Source organism: Pseudophryne corroboree, chromosome 7 (assembly GCF_028390025.1).
Source record: "Pseudophryne corroboree isolate aPseCor3 chromosome 7, aPseCor3.hap2, whole genome shotgun sequence".
NCBI lineage: Eukaryota > Metazoa > Chordata > Amphibia > Anura > Myobatrachidae > Pseudophryne > Pseudophryne corroboree.
In genome coordinates this window covers 266,533,843-266,549,613 of record NC_086450.1, presented here as the reverse complement: position 1 = coordinate 266,549,613, position 15,771 = coordinate 266,533,843, and the positions used below count along the sequence as shown (strand labels likewise).

Here is a 15,771-nt window from a genome sequence, read left to right as displayed (position 1 = left end):
CCCTCAACTAAGTGAGAAGTCTGTAGCCACTACAGAAGGGAGATCCTGGCTTTTGGCGACAGACGAATCCTTTGGTGCATGAGAAGATGCGATCCAGACTGTTTGTCCAACAGATCCAGCTGGAAGAGCCTCACATGAAACCCTCCGTACTGAATTGCTTCATAAGAAGCTACCATTTTCCCCAGAAGGCGTATGCAGAGATGCACCGAAATCCTGGTTGGCTTCAGGACAGTCCGAACCATCGACTGGATCACCATTGCTTTTTCCAAGAGAAGGAACACTCTCTGAGACTCTGTGTCCAGTATCTCTCCCAGGAAATGAAGCCCCTGCATTGGTTCTAGGTGAGATTTTGGTAGGTTCAGAATCCACCCGTGATCCAGTAGTAGTCTGGTTGAGAGACCAAAGTTCTCCAACAACTGCTCCCTGGACGGTGCCTTTATCAGAAGATCGTCCAGGTACGGAATTATGTTCACTCCCTGTTTGCAGAGTAGAAACATCATCTCTGCCATCACTCGGTGCCGTGGAGACCAAATGGCAGGGCCTGGAACTGGTAGTGACAGCCCTGCGGTGCAAACCGTAGATAAGTCTGATGAGGCGGCCAGATAGGAATATGAGGGTACGCATCCTTGATATCCAGAGACACTAGTAATTCCCCCTGCTCCAGACCTGAGATTACCGCTCTCAGAGACTCCATCTTGAATTTGAAAACTCCTAAGTACGGGTTCAACGATTTGAGGTTCAGAATTGGTCTTACCAAAACGTCTGGTTTCGGTACTACAAACAAGCTGGAATAGTACCCCTTGTTTTGAAGATGAGGTGAAACTGGAACAATGACCTGGGTCTGTACCAGTTTTTGAATGGCGTCCTGTAAAGTTACATTTGCCTCTTGTGAAACTGGTAAGCCTGATTTGAAGAATCTGTGAGGTGGGAGCTCCTGGAACTTCAGTCTGTAGCCCTGGGAAATAAGATTTATGACCCAGGGATCCTGGCACGATCTTGTCCAGATGTGACTGAAGAAGTTTAGCCGGGCTCCCACCTGCCAGTCTTCCAGGCATCGCGGCCCACCGTCATGCTAAGGATTTGAGGAAGCAGAGCCTAAGCCCTGCTCTTGTGAAACGGCAGTTGCTGGTTTACCTCTGGTGGCGGTAGAAGCTATGAGTTTGCCTCTAAACTTAGCAGTCCGAAAGGACTGTAAATTGGGTCCTGACTAGGCCTTCCTAGCTGGGGGGAGCTGCAGAAGGAAGTTATGTGGACTTACTCGCAGTAGATGTGGCGATCCATTTGTACATTTAATCGCCAAATAAGGCCTCGCCTGTGAAAGGTAGGCCTTCCACTCCTTTCTTGGAGTCCACATCCGCAGTCCACTGGAATCCCCCATAAAGTTCGCAGAGTCCTGTATATGTTGCAGGAGCAAAAATCTCCCCTTGAGGTAAGGTATCTAACCCATCAATCAGGTTACCCGACCATTTAGCAATGGCTCGCATAATCTACCCATATGCTATAGTGGGTCTCTGGGCCACCCCCGCAGTACACTAATAACGCCCCCTGCTATGACCCCCTGGTACCGCTGAAGTAATCTGGAGTCTCTCCGAAGGAGCTGCGTGTCCCTGTCAGTCAGTGTCTGTCAGCTGCAGTAGGGAAAATGGCGCTTGTGAGCTGCTGGATCCGCTCATAGTGAAACCCCACCCCTTCAATGGTGCGTGGTCTTCCCGCTCTTTTTTATACTGGCCGTATGTGTTTATGCATAAAATGGAGACAGACTCCCAAATCCCATGAAGCAGGCAGGCTGGTGCCATCCAGTCCTGTCTGAAAATAACAAACTTAGAAAATAAATGTAGAAAACTCTTCAGGAGACATGACCAGCTCCTCCGGGCACATTTTCTAAACAGAGTCTGGTAGGAGGGGCATAGAGGGAGAAGCCAGCACACACAATCAAACTTCTATGTGCCCATGGCTCCTAGTGGATCAGTCTATACCCCATGGTACTAAATGGATTCCCAGTATTCCCTAGAACATAAGAGAAATAATACTTCCAATAATAACCTTCTAGTCATGAGCCTTCACCAGTAAAGCAGACTATTGTACCATAGAATATTGTACACATATTGTGGCTTTATGCTGGCTGTATAAATGTTTTAAGGGCTCACACATGGAGGGCGAAAGTAAGCACCGCTACAAAATGAAAGGTTTGAAAGGAATTAAGAATAAGGGTAAAAAGTAAAAGTGTGAGAGTTATAAAAATGTGTGAGTTTAGCGCTAAACTCGTACTTGTTTACAACACGCACGTGTAATAAGGGGGCAGATGTATTAAGCCTGGAGAAGTGATAATGCAGTGATAAGTGCAAGGTGATAATATACCAGTCAATCAGCTCCAATATGTAAATTGACAGTTAGGAGCTAACTGGCTGGTGCATTATCACCTTGCACTTATCACTGCTTTATCACTTCTCCAGGCTTAATACATCTGCCCCAGTGTGCAAGAACATGCAAACTCGCATGTTTCTCGCATTCCTGCAACCTGCATGGCCTAAACTCGCATCCAGATGTTTTCCCATAGAAAACATATAATTCGGCCAATATAATAGGATGCGAGTACTAAGCTTGCACAAAATTATAAAAAAAAAAACCTTCTGGCTTTCAAGTTTGACAGAAGTCTTCACAGATCAGTGAGATACGTGCAGGCTTCTGTTTGTAAAAGTTAAGAAATAGTTATAACTCAGAAAACAAAACGAGGTGGAGTACCCCCCAAAAAAGCATTACAACCACAGGCTCTTTAAGCTGGTCCTGTTCTAAAATACAGGAAAAAAAACGTGTGGCGTTCTCTGTATTTTAAGAGCAGTCATGGTACGGCTGTTTCGGTTTATGTTTTAACCCCTTGGATGCCTCCATGTACCGAAGAGGACATGACACAAGGGGTAGTAGAGTATAGGGGGGTTTTTTTTATTACAGCAATCAGGGTTTCTACTGGACAAGTGGATGCGAGCGGCAGAAGTGCCAAGGTGAGTATGTGTGAGATTTAAAGTTTTACCATCAGAGTATGTATGTGTCCTGTTGTTATTTTTATATATTTTTTTTTTTTTTAACACAGGGGCTATAGGTATCAGCGAACCCTTCAATGCACCGCATGCTGGTACTTGACCTTCTCCAAGTATCGGCATGCGAGGGTAGCTTTCTAGGACCTGTAGTCTTCCTGTAAGACAATATTATTTACAAACTTAAACTGAATGCTATCAACTCGGCACCCACAGCCCAGGGGTGCGCCAGGGATAGCCCTGGGCTTCAGCCCAGGCCTTGGGTGCCCTGGAGAGAGGGGACCCCTTTATTGGGGGGGGGGGGGGGGGGGTTAGATTTCCCCAGACATTCCCTGTCTGAGCTGACTATTGGGGGGGCTGAATGCTTCAGCCAGGGGATACCGTCAATTGCGTCCCGACTGTGGCATTACCCCCCACTAACGGAGCTCAGTACTGGTAGTAGAAATACTTTTGTTTGCTGTATAATTATAAATAGGACGAGTCCATGAGCCCAGTGCTGGTTCTTAAAATACATGGGAACCCTACATTTCTTTCCCCTGTATTTTAGAACCAGTACTGGCTCAAAGAGGCCAGGGCTGGTTGTGCATTTGGGGGAACCCCACTTTACATTTTTTCCTGATTTTTACCTCTCTTTTTTTTTTTACTTTTACACACAGAGGCATGCACGGATCTTCGTGATCTGTGCAGGCTTCTATCAAACTCACACCTTGTAATGAAACTAACTATAACATATGAGTTTACCCAAAGAAAAACTTGCATGGACTTCCACCTGTAATAGCCTCGCACACTCTAATCCGCAAGCTATTGCATATTTGAGCTGTGGGCAAACTCGGGCCTAAAAATTGTGCGAGTAGGTGCGAGTTTGATTGCGCAAATAAACTTGCACCCTGTTAGATTTAACCCTAAGTTTGTCAAACTTCTAGGGAAAGCCATTACTTGTGAAAAATGTCCAGTTGGGAGAAAAGCAATGGCATTTCTCATGTACCCCTATTACTGGTAATATTATTATGGAGTCCTTGCTGTTCTTCTGGTGATTGGTGGATAAGTAGTGAGACATTTAGGTTTAAGAGGGTTGGCATCATATACTATGGCAATGGCTACCCAACGTTATTGTAAAGTAAAAATGCCCCAGTTTTATATTAGCACTGTCAATAAATAAATGTGGATAAAACTTACATAAACATTTTAGAAGCATTATTTTACTTTTTATCACAAACCATGTTCTATATCTACAATTATATAATAGTGATCTTAAAATCCTAAACCAAAGAAAGGATGTTCGTTATATGGTACAGGTCTTCAAAATTCAAAGGAATAAGAAGAATACATCAGGAGCAAGCAGTGTTGGTCGGGGGTAACAAGGCCCACTGAGATCATTTATTTTTCCTTACAAATAGTATAATGGGAGCATACAGCAGAGGGAAGGCAGGACATTTTACAGTAAAAGGAAAGAATAAAAGACTGAGCCTACAAATTGGGGGATAAACATAACTACCAATAGACTAGGACTAGTGGAGGGTATAGGGCGAAAGCTGCAAAGCAAGTATGGCTTTGTAGTTTATTTTCCTAAAGCGTTTCTAAACTTACATTTATCAGTAGCATTTTCTTCAGTGAACAGGCAAATACAACACAGTACACATGTACATGGTGGAAAAACAAGCTGCACACATTTTCTAAACAGGATGCAGCCATAATGTCGACATTTACAATAATCGACACACCCATCTAAACTTACCTTCCTTAACCAACTCTTCAAGTAGACATCCCCACTCCTTTCGAAAGATGTTTGCTCCAGTTAAACTGCCATCACCACCAATGACACACAAATTTGTTATACCCTTCTGCACCAGATTAAAGGCTGCAGACAAACGCCCTTCATGAGTCATAAATGCTTTGCACCTGGCACTTCCAATGATAGTGCCACCCTAAAAAAAAAAAAAAAAAATGATAAAAAAAAAAGTGTTTTTGTAGTACTGTAGTACAATATAAATACAGCAATATATTTGCATAATAGCATAATAGTGGTGGCAAACTAATAAAAACATAACTTTGGCAGAAAGATTAAGCATTAGCTGAAATAACGTGTCTCATTAGAAAAGCCTTTAAATGTGAGCATTAAAGAGCATAATAAGAGGCTGGGTACATCTATCCTAAGTACATCTTCCAAAGTACAGGTAAAATGTTAAACATAATTTTGATGTTACACCGATGTTATTAGTTATTTATACCACAGACATCGAATCTACATTTTTACCCTTTTTATATGGCGCCACAAGGGATCTGCAGCGCCCAATTACATAAACAAATAAGCAAAACCGTGACATACAATTGAAGGTAATATAGGAATAAGGAGATTTATGGTAAGAACTTACCTTTGTAAATCTCTTTCTGTGAGGTACACTAGGTTCCACAGGGAATTACATCTGGGTGTAGAGTTGGATCTTGATCCGAGGCACCAACAGGCTAAAAGCTTTGACTGTTCCCAGGATACATAGCGCCGCCTTCTCTATATCACCGCCTCCAGGCACTGGAGCTCAATTTTGTTAACTAGTCCAATGCAGTAGCAGATAAGAGAGATGACACAGTTAGTAGCCACATACACTACATTGTCACAACAGGAGAAGGTAACAGTGGCTAATGCCATACAAACCCAAAGAAGCTAAGTGCGTCAGGGTGGGCGCCCTGTGGAATCCAGTGTACCTCACAGAAAGAGATTTAACAAAGGTAAGTTCTTACCATGAATCTCCTTTTCTGCAGCGGGGTACACCGTGATTCCACAGGGAATTACATCTGGGATGTCCTAAAGCAGTTCCTCATGGGAGGGGACACACTGTAGCGGGCACAAGAACCCGGCGTCCAAAGGAGGCATCCGGGAAAACGGAAGTATCGAAAGCATAGAACCTTATGAAAATGTTCACCAAGGACCATGTAGCCGCCTTGCACAATTGTTCAAGGGTCGCACCATGGCTGGCTGCCCAAGAAAGTCCAACAGACAGAGTAGAATGGGCTTTGATGGTAGCAGGAGCTGGAAGGCCAGCCTGTACATAAGCATGTGCATTCACCATTCTAATCCATCTGGCCACGGTCTGCTTGTTAGCAGGCCAGCCATGTTTGTGAAAACCAAGAACGAAGAGCGAGTCAGATCTCCTAAGCAAAGCCGTTCTCTTCACATAAATACGGAGAGACCGTACCACATCCAAAGACCACTCTTTGGAGGATAAACCTGGAGAGGTAAAGGCAGGAACCACAATCTCTTAGTTAAGGTGGTAAGACAACACCACCTTAGGTAGATAACCAGGGCTAGTTCTAAGAACCGCAAGGTCACGGTGAAAAATCAGAAAGGGTGACCGACAGGACAAGGCACCCAAATCTGAAACCCGTCTAGCAGAGGCAATGGCCAGTAAAAACAAGACCTTAAGAGTAAGCCAATTAAGGTCCACAGACTCAAGAGGTTCAAATGTAGACTCTTGTAAGGCATCCAGAACAACCGACAAATCCCAAGAAGCCACAGGAGGGACAGGGGAGGTTGAATCCGTAAAACACCCTGAGTGAATGTATGATCATCAGGCAGAGTCGCAATTTTTCTCCGAAACCAAGTTCAAGCCCTGTTGCAGGAAAGCCAAACGTTTAGCAGTACCAAACTTGCATGCATCATAATTGTTAGTCGCACACCAGGCGAAGTAAGAATTCCAGACCCTATGATAAATCCGAGCCGAAACCGGTTTACGGTCTGAATGACTGCCTCAAAAAAACCTTTGGCCCTCAGTACTGAAGCTTCAAGAGCCACGCCGTCAAAGCCAGCCGAGCCTAATCCTGGTAGACACAAGGGCCCTGAACGAGGAGGTCTGGGCGCTGCGGAAGTAGAAGAGGACGCTCTATCGCAGTGATGGCTAACCGTGACACTCCAGCTGTTGTTGAACTACACATCCCAGCATACCCTGCATCAGTTTTAGCATGGCCAAATAACAAAACTGTAACAGGGCATGCTGGGATATGTAGTTCAACAACAGCTGGAGTGTCAAGGTTAGCCATCACTGCTCTATCGAGAGAACCCTGCAAGTCTGAGAACCAATGTCTACTGGGCCATGCTGGAGCGATTAGAAGTAGTATTCCTCCTTCGTGATTGAACTTCCTTACTACCCTGGGCAGGAGTGACACCGGAGGAAACACATATGGCAGCCGAAAGTTCCATGGAATTGCCAGCGCATCCACGAACGCTGCTTGAGGATCCCTTGTCCTTGCTCCGAAGACCGGAATCTTGTGATTGTGTCGAGATGCCTTCAGGTCCACATCTGGTAGGCCCCACTTGTCCACTAGAAGTTGAAAGACTTCTGGATGAAGCCTCCATTCTCCGGCGTGTACGTCCTGACGACTGAGGAAGTCCACTTCCCAGTTGAGGACGCCTGGAATGAACACTGGCGATATGGCTGGCAGATGGCGTTTCTCCCATAGAAGAATCTTTGATACTTCCATCATTGCCATGCGACTTCGAGTGATACCTTGATGATTTATGTACGGCACTGTTGTGGCGCTGTCCGACTGTACTTGAACTGGCCTGTTCTGTACTAGAGGCAGGGCCAGATTCAGAGCACTGAACACTGCCCTCAACTCCAGAATGTTTATCGGGAGGAGAGATTCCTCCTTGGTCCACAGACCCTGAAGAGAGTGTTGCTCCAACACCACGTCCTAACCCTGCAGACTGGCATCCGTCGTAAGAAGGACCCAGTTGGAGATCCAGAAGGGACAACCCCTGCTCAGTTGTTGGTCCTGTAGCTACCAGGTCAGTGACAGGCGGACCTCCGGAGTCAAGGAGATCATGCGAGTCCTGATCCAGTGAGGCAGGCCGTCCCACTTGGGGAGGAATAACCTCTGCAGAGGGCGTGAATGAAATTGAGCGTACTCTACCATTTCGAAAGCTGACACCATGAGGCCTAGTACTTGCATCGCCAAGTGTAATGACACACGTGGGCAGGATAGGAAGCATCATATCTTGTCCTGAAGTTTCAGGACCTTTTCCGGAGACAAAAACAACCGCTGGCTGTGGGTGTCCAACAGTGGTCCCAGGTGCACCATGCTCTGTGCAGGGACAAGGGAAGATTTCTTCCAGTTGATGAGCCACCCGTGGGCTTGCAAGAATTGGACAGTCAGTTCCAGATGACGAAGGAGAATCTCTGGAGAGTTCGCCAGGATCAACAAGTCGTCCTGATACGGCAGGATTCTGATACCCTGACGGCGGAGCAGAGCAGTCATGACCTTGGTGAAAATTCTTGGAGCCATGGTCAGACCAAAAGGTAAGGCCTGAAATTGAAAATGGAGGTTGCCAATAGCAAACCGCAGGTATTGCTGATGCGACACTGCAATAAGTATATGTAGGTAAGCATCCTGTATGTCCAGGGATACCATAAAATCCTTGGGCTCCAAAGTCAGAACAATAGAGCGAAGAGTTTTCATACGTAATTCGGAAACTTTCACAAATTTGTTCAAAGACTTGAGGTTGAGAATGGGCCGGGTAGACCCATTCGGTTTTGGAACTAAGAACAGCGCTGAATAGTACCCCCTGCCTCCCTGAGTCAGAGGCACCGGTACTATCACTCCTGTGTCCAGTAGGGATTGTACCACCAAGTGAAGATTTTTGCTCTTACCGGATCCGAAGGGATGTTTGTCAAGCAAAACTGGCGAGGGGAACGTTTCTTGAAAGAAATGGCGTAACCATGACGACTTCTCTTACCCAAGCGTCCGAAGTGATCTGTAACCATACCTGGGCAAACCGTAGAAGTCGGCCTCCCACCCTGGGATCCCCCAGGGGGAGGCCCGCCCTGTCATGCAGTAGGCTTGTCTATTTTGGAAGCAGGCTGACAGGCAGCCTAGGCACGTTTTGGTTTGGGCTTAGTGAATTTGGAAGTGCGAGCCTGTTTCGTTTACGCCTGACCCTTTGCCTTACCTGGAGGTCGAAAGGAACAAAAGGAAGTACTCTTAGCCTTCGGTGCCGACTGAGTAGTACTAGGCAGACATGCAGTCTTAGCAGATGCTTGTTGAGATCTTCCCCAAAAAGTATGCTTCCCTTAAACGGGATCTCCTCCAAGGTCTTTTTAGAGTCCAGATCAACAGACCAGGTCCGCAACCAGAGAATCCTGCGAGCCAAAATGGACATAGTACACGCTTTGGCCGCCAGCACACCAGCATCAGATGGCGCCTCCTGAATATAATGAGAGGCTGTAAAAATATACGAGAGACACTGTCTAGCATTATCAGGAAAATTAGAAGGTAGCTCCGCTTCAACTTCCTGAACCCAGGCCTCAATAGCTTTTGCAGCCCAAGAAGCCGCTATAGTGGGCCTATGCACAGCTCCTGCAAGAGTGTAAATGGACTTCAATCAACCCTCCACACGCTTATCCGTCGGTCCCTTCAACGAGGTGACGGTAGTGACAGACAGAGCAGAAGACACCACCAGATGAGCAACTTGTGAATCCACCGGCGGCGGTGTTTCCCAATTTTTGCTAAACTCTGCAGTGAGGGGATAACGAGCTAGCATCTTTTTAGACAGGGAGAATTTATTTCCTGGATATTACCAGGATTCCTTACGTATAGCAACTAAGTGGTCAGAATGAGGTAAAACTAATTTAGTAACCTTCTGACGATTGAATATGTCTGGTTTCTTAGAGGTAGGTTCTTCGTCATCATCAATCTGAAGAAACAACCTGATAGCCCTGTCAGGAACATCCACTTGTGTCATAGATTCCCAATCAGAAGCATCTGCTTCAGTGTCTGAGGGGTCAGTATATGCGCCATCTTCATCGGATGAAGTATCCGAAACATGTGTGGATTGTGAGGAAGTAATGGCCCGCTTAAATGACCCCTTGGTCCTAGGCGAGCAAGGGTTAGGATTTTGCTTAGTCAAAGACTGATATAATTGTTGTAACTGTGAGGACAGAGTATCTTGTCCATGGCGGATTAACTGCAGGGACAATAGGGGTAATTCCAAGTTGATCGCAGCAGGAAATTTTTTAGCAGTTGGGCAAAACCATGTGCAGTGCAGGGGAGGCAGATATAACATGCAGAGAGAGAGATAGATTTGGGTGTGGTGAGTTCAATCTGCAATCTAAATTGCAGTGTAAAAAAAAGCAGCCAGTATTTACCCTGCACAGAAACAAAATAACCTACCCAAATCTAATTCTCTCTGCAAATGTTATATCTGCCCCCCCTGCACTGCACATGGTTTTGCCCAACTGCTAAAAAACTTCCTGCTGCGATCAACTTGGAATTACCCCCAATATGTGGCTGTAATGGCACAGGAGGTCCCACAGTGAGCGCAAGTCTAGTAACTAGCGTAGTCAGTAAATTAGAGAAAGCAGCCTAAAGGTGGGTCTTAACGTGCCCCCGTTGCTGCAGACTGACTAGGGGGTATAGAACCCCCAGCACCTGAACCCTCCGCTGCAATGTTTTCTTCTGAAAGATCCGTGGCGTCAGCACTGCATGGTGCAGGGTCACCTATGGATTTACCACCCTTTTTTAGCTGACATTATATGAAAGCGTAACCTTAGGGCATAACAGTACAATATAAGCAGACAAAGTACCTGACAAAATTCCCCTGTATAGTGTGACTGCAGAGCAGAGCACAAACAGAAAAATTAAGAGGTATATGGTGACTGAAACACAGAGAAAAATACCAAAATAGTAAATCCTGTGAAACACTATATTATATGAGAACCCTGATGCACTTAGCCCCCTTCAGGGTACAGAATATGAACGTTATGGTAAGAACTTACCGTTGATAACGTGATTTCTCTTATGTCCACAGGTATCCACAGGATAACATTGGGATATTGTCGAGCGACAGCGAAAATGGCACCAACACGGTCACGAGCTTTCTGGCCTCCCAGGATGCATTGGGGCCTCCACTATATAGTCCCGCCCACTGACTCAGTCAGATCAGTTCTTTCCACAGCGATTATAGGCAGGAACATTAGGTAGAGACCTGTACAGGCGATAAGAACACACATGCACACCCTTCCATACAAGAAGGAAGAGGTTTTTAGTGTTTGTCTAGATCCTCAAATCAGATGCGTCCGGGTGGGATCCCTGTGGATACCTGTGGACATAAGAGAAATCACGTTATCAACGGTAAGTTCTTACCATAACGTTCATTTCTCTGGCTGGGTCCACAGGATTATCCACAGGATAACATTGGGATTCCCAAAGCCATTTTAGTGGTGGGGACGCTCCTGATTGCACAGGAGGACCTTTCGCCCGAAGTCTGCGTCATGAGAGGCAAAAGTATCCAAGGCATAATGTCTGATGAATGTGTTTATGGAAGACCATGTGGCTGCCCTACATATCTGTTCTGCTGAAGCACCCTGTTGTGCTGCCCAAGAAGGACCTACCTTACGTGTAGAGTGTGCAGAGACATTAGCCGGAATAGGGAGATCTGCATGAGAATAAGCTTCAGATATTACCATTCGGAGCCATCTCGCCAGCGTCTGTTTCAGACTAGCAGGCCAACCTCTCCTATGGAATCCGTAGAGGATGAAGAGGGAATCTGTTTTCCTGATGGCACTATTACGATCTATGTAGATTTTTAAAGACCGGACCACGTCCAGTGACGCTTCTCCCGCAGATAGTCCCGATACCTGAAAAGCTGGGACTACAATCTCTTCATTCAGGTGAAACTTTGACACCACCTTTGCAAGATAACTAGATCTCGTTCTGAGAACTGCTCTGTCTGGAAAAAAACTTAGGAAAGGAGACTTACATGATAATGCTCCTAAATCTGACACTCTTCTGGCTGACGCCATTGCCAGTAAAAAAAGAACTTTAACCGTTAACCACTTAAGATCCGCTCTCTCAAGTGGTTCAAACAAAGGACCCTGGAGAAATTTAAGAACTAAATTCAAATCCCAGGGAGCTGCAGGAGGAACAAATGGAGGTTGAATATGTACAACTCCTTGGAAAAAAGTACGTACATCCTGTAGGTCAGCAATCTTCTGCTGAAACCATACAGTCAACGCTGAGACTTGCACCCTCAAGGAAGCAACCTTCAACCCCTTATCCAATCCTGCCTGCAGAAAATCCAAAATTCTAGCTACTTTAAAGGCTCTTGGATTGTAATTTTTTCCAGAACACCAATGAATATAGGCTTGCCATATTCTATGATATACACGGGCCGAAGAAGGCTTTCTTGCTCTAAGCATGGTTTGGATTACTTGCTTTGAAAATCCTTTAGCCTCTAAGATAGAGGTTTCAACAGCCACGCCGTCAAAGACAGGCGATCCAGATGACTGACAACAAGGACCCTGCATTAACAGATCTGGACGTTGAGGGAGCAGCATCGGTGCTTCCACGGACATTCTCCACAGATCTGTGTACCAATGCCTTCTTGGCCAAGCTGGAGCCATTAGAATGATTGCTCCTTTTGCCTGTTTTATCTTTCTCACTACTCTGGGTAACAGAGATATTGGAGGGAACAGATATGCCAGCTGAAACCTCCATTCTACTGACAGTGCGTCTACCAGGACTGCTCCTGGGTCCCTTGTTCTTGATCCGTACCTCGGAACTTTGTTGTTTAGACGAGACGCCATAAGGTCTATCTCCGGTAGACCCCATCTGTTCACCAGTGTCTGAAACACTTCTGGGTGTAGTGCCCATTCGGTTTCCTGAATGGTGTGCCGACTGAGAAAATCCGCTTCCCAATTTAGTACACCCGTGACAAATACTGCTGACAATGCTGGGAGATGGAGTTCTGCCCACTTTAGAATGGGAGTTACTTCCTCCATCAGACTCTTGCTGTGAGTCCCTCCTTGATGATTTAGGTATGCTACTGCCGTCGCATTGTCTGAGCGGATCTGGACTGGTCTTCCTTGTAGATTGTCCTTTGCCTGAACTAGGGCCAAGTAAATGGCTCTTATTTCTAACAGATTTATCGGCAGGCGAATTTCCCTTGCGGTCCATTTTCCCTGGAACCATAGGCTTCCGAGTACCGCCCCCCAACCTTGCAGGCTGGCATCTGTCGTCAGGACTTGCCACTCTTTTATCCAAAAGGGTCTCCCCTTGTTTAAATGGTCTGTCTGTAGCCACCATGCTAGAGACCTTTTTACATTTACTGGAATCTTTATCATCTGCTTCTTTATTGTTTGATGATTTCCGTTCCATTTTGTCAAAATGAGATGCTGCAATGGTCTGGAGTGGAATTGCGCATATTCCACCATGTCGAACGTTGATACCATCAGACCCAACAGTCGCATTGCTGCATGGACTGACATTGTCTGGGCTTGCAACGCTTCCTGAGCCATGACCTGCACCTTGACTATTTTCTTCTCTGGTAAGAGAACTCTCTGTAGGTCTGAATCCAATATGGCTCCCAAATGAACCATCCACTGTGATGGATTCAGGGACGACTTCTCCCAATTTATGAGCCACCCGTGTCTCTGTAAACAAACTATCGTCTGTTGGAGATGGCTCAACAGTAAATCTTGCGACTGTGCGAAGATTAATAGGTCGTCTAGGTATGGGAATATCCTTATCCCTTGTTTGCGCAGACAAGCTGCCATAACCACCATGATCTTGGTAAACACCCTGGGTGCTGTAGCTAGCCCGAAGGGCAGAGCTTGGAACTGGAAGTGTTCCTTGAGGATGGCAAACCTGAGGTAACACTGATGTGATAGTGCTATAGGCACATGTAGGTAAGCATCCCGCACATCCAGAGATACCATATAGTCTCCCGGTTCCATAGCCAACATTATGGAGCGTAACGTCTCCATGTGGAACTTCGGGATCCATATGTAATTGTTCAACATCTTCAGATTTAGAATTGGTCGATATGACCCATTTGGTTTCTGGATTAGAAACAGATTAGAGTAATACCCCTGTCCCTTTTGTGATGGAGGTACTGGGACAATCACACCTGACTGCAGTAATTTTTGGACTGCTTCTTGCAGGGCATTGGCCTTCGACTCTATACGAGACGGGCTGGTGCAAAAAAATATTTGAGGAGGCTGCCTCCTGAATGGGAACCCATACCCCTGAGATACTACCTTCTGCACCCAGGCATCTGTTGTTGACTGTTGCTATGTGTGTGCAAATTGCAGGAGTCGGCCCCCAACCCTGGAATCCTCCAGGCGGAGGCCCGTCTCTTCAGGCTGAGGGTTTCTGTTCAGGTTTGGAAGCTGGCTTTTTGCTAGCCCACTGCTTCCTACCCCTTTTAAACTGGGGTTGTTTAGGCTCCTCTTTACCTTTCGCTTTGCTTTGCCAGCGAAATGAGCGAAATTTTAAACCCTTGGACTTAGGGTTGTAGGTAGCCGGAAATCTGACCTTCTTCGATTCAGCCTCTGACTCTAGGATATCCGATAAAGGTTTTCCAAATAATATATTACCCATGAAAGGCAATGCTTCCAATTCCTTCTTGGACTCCGCATCTGCCTTCCAGGTCCGTAGCCAGACTGCTCTGCGAGCGACTACTGCCAGGGCTGAAGCTTTAGAAGCAACAGTGCCTACATCAATGGCTGCTTCTTCTAAATACTGGGCAGATTGTCTTAAACGGCAAAGACGATCCTCTTGCTCCCTAGTAGGAGAGGGGATGTCATTCTCTAGTTCCTCTATCCATTCGCCCATTGCCTTTGCTACCCAGGCCGAAGCCATAGCAGGTCTTGCCACTGCACCCACAAGAGAAAAAATATTTTTCAATAGGCTCTCTACCCTCCTGTCTGTGACATCATTCAAACAGGTAGATGACAGTGGCAAAGCAGATTTGTGCACGAGTTGCAGAACATGTGCATCTACTTTTGGAGGAACTTCTCTCTTCGAACAATCTCCAGCAGGAGATGGATAATAAGAATCCCATCTCCTAGGAATCTTATACTTTTTACCGGGCGCTGCCCAAGACTCATCCATCATTTCCGTCAACTCCTCTGACGCTGGAAATTCAGCTTTCACTGACTTTGTTCGTTTGAATACAGGTGCTTTTGCTTTTAACGCTGTCTTGGCTGGTTCTTCCAGAGAAAGCACAGCCTTTACTGCATTAATGAGTTCAGCTACATCATCTGAACTAAAGCTCTGCGACTGATCATCATACGGAGTTGAATCTATTGTTTCCGCATCATCATCCGATGTATCCTCTTGTGTAGTCTGCCATACAGACGTATCTGTCTTAGTCTTACCTACCCCTTGGTTGCTTGTAGAGGCTACTGGAACCAAACCATAGGAAGGGAGCTGCATGTATGGGTTCATAGTGTAACCTAACCCCTGACGTGGTGCTACTGGAGCTAACCTGTCCGCTATTGAAGACAGAGTCTTTGCGAACATATTCCATGGTGGCTCTACTGGAGGTTGAACTAACTCCTGTTTTTTACTTCGCTGAAAAGCGAAACAGTTTGCACACAAACCCTCATAAGTGACCAATTGAATCATATCAATTACCCCTGACTTACAAGATAAGCATGTTAGGGCTATGGGAGTGCTTGACAAATTCTCCTCATCACTTTTGCCGCTCACAGACATTTTTTCTGATATTGACTACACAATTTTGTAACTGAACCACACCCTATAATCAGTATATAGAGGTGAGATCAATCTGACCACAGTGCACCTGATTTGAGGGTCAGAACAGGACTGACATTACACAGAAAAGTCAGCACACATACTAGCAGTCAGTCACATGTTAAAGCATTAGACATTGTCATATGAGAATACAACCTCCATAATAACTTATACATAAGTAGGAAATTTGTACTTCTGTTTAACTGGTTCT

General features: G+C 45.8%; 1 protein-coding gene across 1 annotated transcript in view; it reads right to left on the bottom strand.

Moving 5' to 3' along the window:
* The window catches only part of PFKL (phosphofructokinase, liver type), an 800,878-nt gene that overhangs the window by 617,255 nt on the left and 167,852 nt on the right, over nucleotides 1-15,771 (bottom strand). Inside the window, exon 4 of the mRNA XM_063934129.1 lies at nucleotides 4,768-4,957. Within this exon, the coding sequence (XP_063790199.1) occupies nucleotides 4,768-4,957 (190 nt within the window). The remainder of the gene's footprint in view (nucleotides 1-4,767; nucleotides 4,958-15,771) is intronic.